Raw genomic sequence first — 11,155 nt, 5'->3', positions numbered from 1 at the left:
CGTGTGACGGAGGACAGTGCTCCGATCACCCTTCCCGGCTTCATCTTGATATTTCCGACAAGTCTGTGTGACCGATTCCTCAATATCTCAGCCAAGTCAAATAAGTTTTGTTGATTTCTGTTGGTATCAGATTTTGTTCTTTGAAGAGTTGTGTTGACTATTTGTGTTGAGATCAATTTTTCGTCTTCTTACCATGGCTGATAAGCCTATAACTGATATGGTTCCTGTAATATCAAAAATTACGGAACATAAGCTTAATGGGTCTGATAACTATTTTGATTGGAGTAAGACAATTCGTCTCTACTTGCAAAGCATTGGTAAAGATGATCATCTCACAAAAGATTCATCTGAAGACGATTCACAGCAAACATGGTTGAGAGAGGATGCCCGGTTGTTCTTGCAGATACGGAACTTCATCAACAGTGAGGTACTTGGTTTAATTAATCATTGTGAATATGTGAAAGAGTTGATGGACAATCTAGATTTTTTTATTCTGGGAAAGGGAATGTTTCTCATATTTTTTATGTATGCAAAGCCTTTTATCAAGCTGAGAAACAAGATAGGTCTCTTACGGCCTATATTATGGACTTTAAAAAGATATATAAAGAACTTAATGTCATTTTACCGATGAGTGCTGATGTGAAAGCTCAACAAACTCAACGAGAGAAAATGGTGGTTATGAGTTTCCTAGCTGGACTCCCTTCTGAGTTTGAATCTGCTAAATCTCAGGTCCTTGCCAATTCTGAGATCGCTTCCCTCCAAGATGTATTTACTAGTGTTCTTCGTACAGAAAGCACTCCATATGTTCAATCGAGTTGTGCTCTTGTAAGTCAAAATAATGACACCGAGCGTTCATATAACAAGAGCAATAATAGAGAAGGGGGTTCGAATAATCATGATAATCAGAGTCAGGAGTCAAGAGGGATTGTGTGCTACTACTGTCATGAACCCGGTCATACAAAGCGCACGTGTAGAAAATTGCAAAATAAGGCCTAGAAACCTCAGCCAGCTCATGCTGCCGCTACTTATACTTTTGAGAAGAAGGTTATGATTTCAGCTAATGAGTTTGCCAAGTTTTCTCAGTATCAAGAATCATTGAAGTCCTCATCTACTTCCATCACTGCTCCCGCTGAGTCAGGTAAACCAAATACATGTCTTATTTCCTCATCCTCCAAATGGATCATTGATTCTGGCGCCACAGATCATATGACAGGTAATCCTAGTCTCTTTTCATCATCTCAGTCACATAATTCCTCGTCTAATGTTACTTTAGCTGATGGGTCAACTTCTTGTGTTCTTGGGTCTGAGTCTGTTAACCCTACTCCGTTAATTTCCCTATCCTCTGTATTGAGTCTACCACAGTTCGCTTTTAATTTAATTTCTGTGAGTAAACTCACTCGTGCTCTTAAATGTTGCATCTCATTTTTCCCTGATCATTGCCTGTTTCAGGATCTTACGACGAGGCAAATTATTGGTAAAGGACATGAATCTAGAGGGATCTACATCCTTGACACACAAGTGTCCAGAACCATTGCATGTTCCAGTATTTCGACCCCTTTTGAGGCGCATTGTCAGTTAAGACATCCTTCTTTACTGTTGTAGATAATCATGCAAAATCTTACAGATATTGCATGATTAACTGTATAAATCTATAATAGGATATTATGATTGTAATCAATACATATTAAGAACAAATCTGTAAAATAGGAAGTTAGATTATTTATTTCCTAGATTAGTTCTTTATTTTCCTATATATTGATGTATAATTTGTCAATACAATATGAAAACTATTACAATCAGTTCTTTGTTTGTAACATGGTATAAGTTTTGTTGGTTTCTGTTGGTATAGAGTTCGTTCTTTGAAGAGTTTTTTGTTGGCTATTTTCATCTTCTTACCATGACTGATACGTCTATAATTGATATGGTTCCTGTAATATCAAAAATTACAGAACATAAGCTTAATAGGTCTGATAACTATTTTGATTGGAGTAAGATAATTCGTCTTTATCTGCGAAGCATTGGTAAAGAGGATCATCTCACCAAAGATTCGTCTGAAGACGATTCAAAGCAAACATGGTTGAGAGAGGATGCTTAGTTGTTCTTGTAGATACGGAACTCTATCAACAGTGAGATACTTGGTTTAATTAATCATTGTGAATATGTGAAGGAATTGATGGACTATCTAGATTTTTTGTATTCTAGGAAGGGGAATGTTTCTCGTATTTTTTATGTATGCAAAGCTTTTTATCGAGCTGAGAAACAAGATAGGTCTCTTACGGCCTATTTTATGGATTTTAAAAGGATATATGAAGAAGTTAACATTCTTCTACCAATGAGTGCTAATGTGAAAGTTCAACAAGCTCAACGAGAGAAAATGGCGATTATGAGTTTCCTAGTTGGACTCCCTTCTGAGTTTGAATCTGCTAAATCTCAGGTTCTTGCTAGTTCTGAGATCACCTCCCTCCTAGACATATTTACTAGGGTTCTTCGTACAAAAAGCACTCTATTTGTTCAATCGAGTAGTGCTCTTGTAAGTCAGAATCATGACACCGGGCGTTCATATAACAGGAGCAATAATAGAGGAGAAGGTTCGAATTATCGTGAGAATCAAAATCAGGAATTAGGAGGGATTGTGTGCTACTATTGTCATGAACCCGGTCATACAAAGCGCACGTGTAGAAAGTTGCCCAAAAACCTCAACCAGCTCATGTTGACGCTACTGATACTTCTAAGAAGATGGTTATGATTTCAGCTGATAAGTTTGCCAAGTTTTCTCACTATCAAGAATCATTGAAGTCCTCATCTACTTCCATCACTGCTCTCGACGAGTCAGGTAAACCAAAAACATGTCTTATTTCCTCATCCTCCAAATGGGTCATTGATTCTGGTGCCACAGATCATATGACAGGTAATCCTAGTCTCTTTTCATCATATCAGTCACATAATTCCTCGTCTAATGTTACTTTAGCTGATGGGTCAACTTCTTGTGTTCTTGGGTCTGGGTCTGTTAACCCTACTCCGTTAATTTCCCTATCCTCTGTATTGAGTCTACCACAGTTCGCTTTTAATTTAATTTCTGTGAGTAAACTCACTCGTGCTCTTAAATGTTGCATCTCATTTTTCCCTGATCATTGCCTGTTTCAGGATCTTACGACGAAGCAGATTATTGGTAAAGGACATGAATCTGGAGGGCTTTACATCCTTGACACACAAGTGCCCAGAACCATTGCATGTTCCAGTATTTCGACCCCTTTTGAGGCGCATTGTCGGTTAGGACATCCTTCTTTACCATTGTTAAAGAAACTATGTCCTCAGTTTAATAAATTATCTTCGTTAGATTGTGAGTCATGTCAATTTGACAAACACCACCGTCTTTCTTCTAGTCCAAGAGTCAATAAACGGGCTAGTGTCCCTTTTGAATTAATTCATTCAGATGTTTGGGGTCCGTGTTCTATTATGTCTAAACCTGGATTTAAATATTTTGTTACCTTTGTTGATGACAACTCTCGTGTAACTTGGCTTTATTTAATGAAAAATCGTTCTGAGTTGTTTTCTCATTTTTGTGCCTTTTGTGCTGAAGTTAAAACTCAATTTAATACTTCTGTCCAAACATTAAGAAGCAATAATGCCAAAGAATATTTTTTGAGTTCTTTTCAATCTTATATGAGCCAGCATGGCATTCTTCATCAATCCTTTTGTGTTAACTCACTGTCCCAAAATGTAGCCAAGAGAACAATAGGCACCTTCTTGAAACCGCTCGAGCCCTACTATTTCAAATGCAAGTTCCTAAACAGTTTTGGGCCGATGCAATTTCCACGGCCTGTTTTCTAATTAACCGCATGCCTTCCTCTATTCTAAATAGTTCCACTCCTTACAGTGTTCTCTTCCCGTCTAAGCCTTTGTTTCCTATTGCCGCAAAGATATTTGATAGTACTTGTTTTTTTCGTGATGTTCGACTCCAGGTAACCAAGTTAGATCCCAAATTTCTTAAATGTGTTTTTCTAGGTTACTCTCGCCTTCAGAAGGGATATCGATGTTATTGTCCTAGTCTTAATAGATATATGGTATCACCTGATGTTACTTTCTTAGAAAACACCCATTTTTTTCCTACTTCGCGTACCTATATGCGTCTGAGGGAGGACGATGACTTACTAATCTATACTACCACATCCCTACCGCCTACTCCCACACCTGAGGCTTCCCCACCTACTGTTCCTCCTCCGGCACCACCACATGTCCGTCCACTACCTCCAATTCGCATTGTCTATTCTCGTCTACAGGAACATCCTATATCAGTCCATTCGTAGTTAGACCCAGTCTCCAGTGATCCCGATACCTGTGTTCCTCGTCAAGAAGACACTTAGACTTCATGTCCTACCCAAGACTCTTCGTTCGTTGGATCCAATCTTAAGTGATCTTGATCTTCCTATTGCTCTTCAGAAAGGTAAACGTCAGTGTACTAATCCTATCTCTTCATTTGTTTCTTATGATCACCTATCATCTTCTTGTTCTTTTGTGGCATCACTAGACTCTGTCTCCCTTCCTGCAACTGTTCATGAAGCCTTATCTCATCCTGGTTGGCGTGATGCTATGATAGAAGAGATGAATGCTTTAGATGTTAATGGTACTTGGAACTTGGTTGACTTACCTACTGGAAAGAAGCCTATTGGATGCAAATGGGTGTTTGCTGTTAAAGTAAATCCTGATGGGTCAGTGGCTAGGCTTAAAGCTCGTCTTGTAGCTAAAGGCTATGCTCAAACTTATGGAGTGGATTATTCTGACACTTTTTCCCCTGTGGCTAAATTGACTTCTGTTCGCTTATTTATCTCTATGGCAGCTACTCATTCCTGGCCATTACATCAGTTGGACATAAAAAATGCCTTTTTACATGGTGACCTTCAAGAAGAAGTCTATATGGAGCAACCACCTGGATTTGTTGCTCAGGGGGAGTATGGGAAAGTTTGTCATCTTCGCAAATCGTTGTATGGTTTGAAACAGAGTCCACGTGCTTGGTTTGGAAAGTTTAGTGAGGTAGTTGCAAAGTTCGGAATGACAAAGAGCAAGTCTGATCACTCAGTCTTTTACAAACAATCGGCAGTTGGCATTATTCTTCTTGTTGTATATGTTGATGACATTATCATCACTGGGAGTGACACTACAGGGATTTCATTACTTAAGTCATTTCTTCACACTCAGTTTCATACAAAAGATTTAGGAGTGTTGAAGTATTTCTTAGGGGTTGAGGTAACAAGGAGCAAGAAAGGCATCTTCCTCTCTCAAAGAAAATATGTACTTGACTTATTAACTGAGACAGGAAAATTGAGTGCTAAGCCATGTAGTACGCCAATGTTTCCTAATTCGCAACTTACCAAAGATGGTGAACTATTTGAAGATCCTGAGAGGTACAGAAGATTGGTTGGAAAGTTGAACTATCTAACGGTCACTCGTCCTGATATTGCGTACTCTGTCAGTGTAGTAAGTCAATTCATGTCTTCTCCTACTGTTGATCATTGGGCAGCGTTAGAACAGATTCTGTGTTATCTGAAAGGAGCTCCAGGACGTGGTATTTTGTACGGAAATCATGGACATAATAATATTGAGTGCTTCTCTGATGCAGATTGGGCGGGTTCCAAGATAGATAGGAGATCCACTACAGGCTACTGTGTTTTTATTGGTGGAAATTTGGTCTCATGGAGAAGTAAGAAGCAAACTGTTGTGTCCCGATCTAGTGCAGAATCGGAATATAGGGCTATGGCCCAGTCTGTGTGTGAAGTAATATGGATATATTAGTTTTTGACTGAAGTTGGTCTTATGGCCTCTTTGCCAGCAAAATTGTGGTGTGATAACCAAGCCGCTCTTCATATTGCTTCTAATCCCGTATTTCATGAACGAACTAAGCACATTGAAATTGACTGTCATTTTATTCGTGAGAAAATACAGCAAAGTTTAATTTCTACAGGATATGTGAGGACTGGAGAGCAACTAGGAGATGTTTTCACTAAAGCTTTGAATGGGGTTTGGATTGATTATATTTGTAACAAGCTAGGCATAATTAACATCTATGCTCCATCTTGAGAGGGAGTGTTGTAGATAATCATGCAAAATCTTGCAGATATTGCATGATTAAGTGTATAAATCTATAATAGGATATTAAGATTGTAATCAATATATATTAAGAACAAATCTGTAAAATAGGAAGTTAGATTATTCATTTCCTAGATTAGATAATTTGTTTCCTAGATTAGATCTTTATTTTCCTATATATTGATATATAATTTATCAATACATATATAATAAAATTACAATCAGTTCTCTGTTTTTCACAGTGCTCAAGGCCTCTTTCGAATACATACAATCATGAAGAGTTGGACATCCATGAGTGATACAGTTGAGAACCAAAAATACAAACCATATATAGAAACTTAATAACATGCTAACCAAGAACACCAGGTAACAGTTTCAAGAAAAAATTATTTACAGTTAGAGAAAATTGTTAATTTGACCCAAGGGACGTCTTCCATGGTATAAGAATCACTGGAATAATTTTATTGAGCAAGTTACCTTAATAAAAAAATAATCCATAATTATCAGTAGGCAATCAAGAGTAACTTCAATGAACTGACAGTAAAGCTGTCAATATAGGGTAGAAATAGATAGAGTTCGTGACTAGCTTAATGGGTACCTTCAATGAGGCCGTGGACGAACTAGCTTTTAGTAGACTGATGTGTACACTTACGTCAACAAGGACAGTGTGCAAAGCATCAAAATGAACAGGGCAATAAGAATGCAATCCTAGAAGTGCTTTGGGAGGAATTCGGAATTCATGAACGGCAGCAGGACATGCACCAAGAGATGATTGCAACTCAGGGCTGCACAAATACAATCACCATTTCAGCCTCAAAGAATAATTAAATGGACATCCTATTCCATTCACCAAGTGTGTAACTTCATTTTGTTGGGCAAAAACTAGAAACTAAGTATTGTTAACTAACCCACTCTCCAGCCCAGGAGAATACATGAGCTCAAACTTCAATATAACAGCAGATGTTGATGGGCCCTGAAAATTAAATGCTATATCAGTTCCAATGACATTGTGAGAAACATTAAACTCTAGTAACCAATAGGAACATGCCAAGGAGCAGAAATAGATAATATAGGTTACATTGAATGTTAGACTGGAGTTATTTCTAAATATCATAAAGGTACAAACTTCCAATTTTGTTCTAAACTATTTCAGTTTTAAGATCCTCCAACAATGACTAAACCCCACCCCACCCACCCGCCCGCTCTCTCAGGGCACAAGATATACAACATTCAGCATTGTTTTTCCAGTGATGGTGGCTAAGATAACTGGCATTTGGATAAAACAAACTGTTTTAAATTCAACGTTCCAGTCACCGTTCTTTGTTTATTTTAAATTGGCTTTACTTCCCTGGCCATTTGAAGATCTCCAAACTTTAGTCAATAACATAGTTAATTTCATATCAAATCTGCGGTTAAAAAATGTTTAACAAAAAAAAATAAAAAAAAAAAAAAAAAAAGAAGGAAGAAGAATGAGGTAACTACCTCATGTCTACTATCAGATAAATTGAATGCAATCATAATTGATAGATAAACATCCTGCCTTGCATATCTGATCCGGAAAGGTTGTGTCGAAAAACTGTTTTCCATATCATCAATCCTCCAAACCCCATAAGTATCTTCAGGACCCAGTTCAGGAGCTGCAGCCCCAAAAAGTGTTAATATTTCTTAGCTCTTAATTTAACTGAAAGAAACATCAAAGGACAAGCTCATGAATAGATCAAATATAATAAAATGACAAAATGCAGAGCATTAACAAGCATATTAAAAGATGACAAAAAGACTTTAGAAAATTCAAAAAGACATCAAACACTGCAGAAAACTGAAAATGTCAAATAAAATAAAACAGAAAACAGCTTTTGTAAGGTTTTATAAATACCAATATCAAAGAAGCACTCTTCACACTATATTCAAAAGTAATGTAATGTTTCAACAAACAAGTTAAAGATTGGTCAATTTGCTGGTGATTGATAAGAGCAAAAAGTGACAGAAGACATTTAGTGTGGCACTGCTTCTTGATATAGATTCTGTTTTAAGTTAATCTTAGGTCAGACCGTAACTTGAAGGCCATCCTAAGTCATCAGTTCAGTGTTTGTCAGTGGAGTGGTTATGGATTTCTTAACATTCTCTATCTTCTCTCTCCTATAGTCACCTTCCCTCCTAACTTCTGTTCTCTCTGCAATTTCTATTCTTTCTCTAATTTTTGTTCCTTTCCATCAATTTCTCTATTATCTTCTCTCTTCTTCTCTCCTTTTTTTCCACATTAATTAGTATATAGAGAAACTTTTATTCCAAATGCTTCCTTAAAACAGCAAAACGAAGTCAATAAAATTCCACAGCCTTCATAAAGAAAGCACCCACTTCCCATCTAGACACTGTCAAACACATTCTGAAAACGCCTTCATGTAAATAGTCAAGCATTCATGCTAGTAAAATTCCACAGCCTTCATAAAGAAAGCACCCACTTCCCATCTAGACACTGTCAAACACGTTCTGTAAACGCCTTCATGTAAATAGTCAAGTGTTCATGCCAGGACACAGATCTCACATTGTAATCCGATACCAAACACCCACATTGTCATTGCCACTTCCAGTCCACTGATCCTGGACAACCACGAGATTCCTGCCATCACAGTCACTATTCAGTCTCAGAATTGTTATCTCCACTATTATTGACCCAAAAAACCATCTATGAGACATCTCACATACTAATATGCTAACCAACTTGTACGACACTTGATTCTGTTACACTAGAATATTTTTTATGCTCTTTGGCCAACTTGATCAGTTTCACCAGTGTTTCAAGCTCAAACATCCATTTTTGTGGATGTTTGAGAAAGACATTCTTTTGATTCAATAAAGTTTTTAAAATGGACAACAGATCTTTAGTTGACAAATTTTCAAACCTTATTACAAATTTCATGAACATACCAACCTGCTTAAACCATTCCTCAAAACTCTGGGCTTCCAATATAGAGAGCCTTTAGACAATTTCTTAGTGATTCAAGCCCCCAGTCCTTCCATAGCATGTACTTGAAGTACTCTATCAGCACACAACTGTTTCAGATTGAGACTCGAAAAGTTCCAAACCCCAAGAATACTCGAGTCCCAACTAATTTCTGAAAACTCCCCAGATTGTTGATTCATTGATTCATCCTATGTGTAAGATCCTACGAGCCTCATTAGGTAAAATTGTCTTCAAATCCTTGAGGATGATAATGTGCACACCATTAAGACATCTTAGTCTAGTGAATATGCAAACAAATGTCTGTATACATTCTCTCAAACATTATGCGCATCCTATCGTGTCAAAAACTTTATACACTTGGTTTGCCTTCCAATATAACTCTAGTTTAGTGTTTAATGAGGCACCTTTATTTACTGACTAAGGCCCTCTCAAGCCTCCTGTGTTTCTATTTATGTTTCTACAGCTAGTTCATCTGTTCCAACTTCCTAGCTAGCAAGTTCTTCCAATATCGCACGTGTTTAGTGTACCATTTTACTGATATCTATGTTAATCAAATTGCTATATCCACAAGCAATAATTTAATGTGTCATAGTCAATCGGCAGTATACACCTAATACTAACTTAATTTGCATAAAGTCAAGTTTTTCTCAGACTTGAGAGAATGATACCAAACTTAAACCTAAACATACATTTAATTTAGAAAATTCTTCCTTTGGAATTTTACTTGTTAAAATAAAAATGTTTTGTGTCTCATTTAAGTAACATTGGAATTGTTTTCTCTCAACTTCGGATACCAAAAATAACAACAAACATAATACAATTAAAATATCTTCAAACTCTTTCCCCACTCTGATTCTATACATATCTACTTAACTTCCAATCTCTGCATGTTCAGTTAAACTTTCTGTCAATGATCTCAAAAACTATTACATGCATCAAAATCACCACATTTTGCTTAATCACCCAGCCATAGTAGAAAACCGAGAAAGAGATACCAACTATAAGCTCAAATAATCAAATTTAAACAAAAAAAAAAAAAAAATGTACCTTCATATTGAACAACACGTGCCGGTGTTCCCATCGACTCGCTGTCCTCCCATCTCATACTAATCTTAATTTGATACCATCTAAATTTTCATTTTTTGGTTAATTTTCAAACAAGTAAGCATTATTAGCAAAAATAAAATAAAATATTAAAAAACGAAGACTGTGAACTTACCCTTGCTGGAAAAGATCAAGATTATGAAACCTGTGAATGTAAACAGCGATTTCATGAAGAGTATCTAAAGTAACATCGACCGCCTCCGTCCGTGTGGCCGTAGGTGTCGGTGCTGACGACAGAGGCGAGGCGGGAGACTTAGGGTTAGGGAAGTGATGAGCATTTGGCAAGCGTTTAATCGACCAACTTCTATGGGAGAAAGTACTGAACCATTTTAGTTTCCGAAACATATGTAAACCTTCGTCTTGATTGTTATTTTGATTTTCAATTCCTTTTTCATTCCTCGCTCACTCTCAGCTCTCCACTCTATTCACTCTTTCTCATTTCATTTACTTTCTAACCAAACACTCTTTTTATTCTTTTTAACATCAGTTCATACCAATTCCAAAATTATATATTATTGTTATTCTTCAGTCACTAAAAATTTTAAACTTTAAACTAAAATATCGTTATTAAATAATCTCCACTTGGTTTTAACATTTTGGAGAAATTCCCATTTTTAACTTTACATCATCATACATAACCCCTCGTAAATACCATTTTTATGACATAATATATATGTGTGTATTTTCTTGTTTTGTTTAGATAAATTCCGTTTATATAATAAAGTTTATAATCATCTTTCGTGATTAATGTTTGTCTTAAGGACATATATATACTGTATCAAGATTACCTTAATACAATATATTTTATAATAGGACACACACACACACACACACACACACACACACACATATATATATATATATATATATATATCAAAGATTACCTTGATATAGTATATTTTATAATTCGGTTTGGAAACTAACCATTCATCCACCTATTTGATAATATTTTTGTTAAAAATAGATGAAATTATGTAATTTTCATGTTTTGATTATCTTATC

At 36.3% G+C, this 11,155-nt stretch overlaps 1 protein-coding gene across 4 annotated transcripts; it reads right to left on the bottom strand.

The window, feature by feature from the left end:
• Positions 1–104: 104 nt before the first annotated feature.
• Positions 105–10,616, bottom strand: LOC116118890 (protein FAM135B-like). 4 transcript variants are annotated; one of them, XM_031404843.1, is made up of 7 exons: positions 10,269–10,616; positions 10,097–10,176; positions 8,630–8,704; positions 7,567–7,721; positions 6,993–7,057; positions 6,683–6,869; positions 105–224 (listed from the first exon to the last, which is right to left on the bottom strand). In XM_031404843.1, the coding sequence occupies exons 1-7, from the start codon at positions 10,496–10,498 to the stop codon at positions 207–209; spliced, it is 810 nt and encodes a 269-aa protein (XP_031260703.1). In that variant the 5' UTR covers positions 10,499–10,616; the 3' UTR covers positions 105–206. The 4 variants fall into 4 exon arrangements, with proteins under 4 accessions (XP_031260703.1, XP_031260704.1, XP_031260705.1 ...); XM_031404844.1 differs by having other exon boundaries at positions 10,299–10,616; XM_031404845.1 differs by lacking the exon at positions 8,630–8,704.
• Positions 10,617–11,155: the final 539 nt, after the last annotated feature.

Source organism: Pistacia vera, unplaced genomic scaffold (genome assembly GCF_008641045.1).
Source record: "Pistacia vera cultivar Batoury unplaced genomic scaffold, PisVer_v2 Contig862, whole genome shotgun sequence".
Taxonomy (NCBI): domain Eukaryota; kingdom Viridiplantae; phylum Streptophyta; class Magnoliopsida; order Sapindales; family Anacardiaceae; genus Pistacia; species Pistacia vera.
The sequence above is the reverse complement of the archived record's forward strand: the minus strand, read 5'-3'. Positions and strand labels throughout refer to the sequence as shown.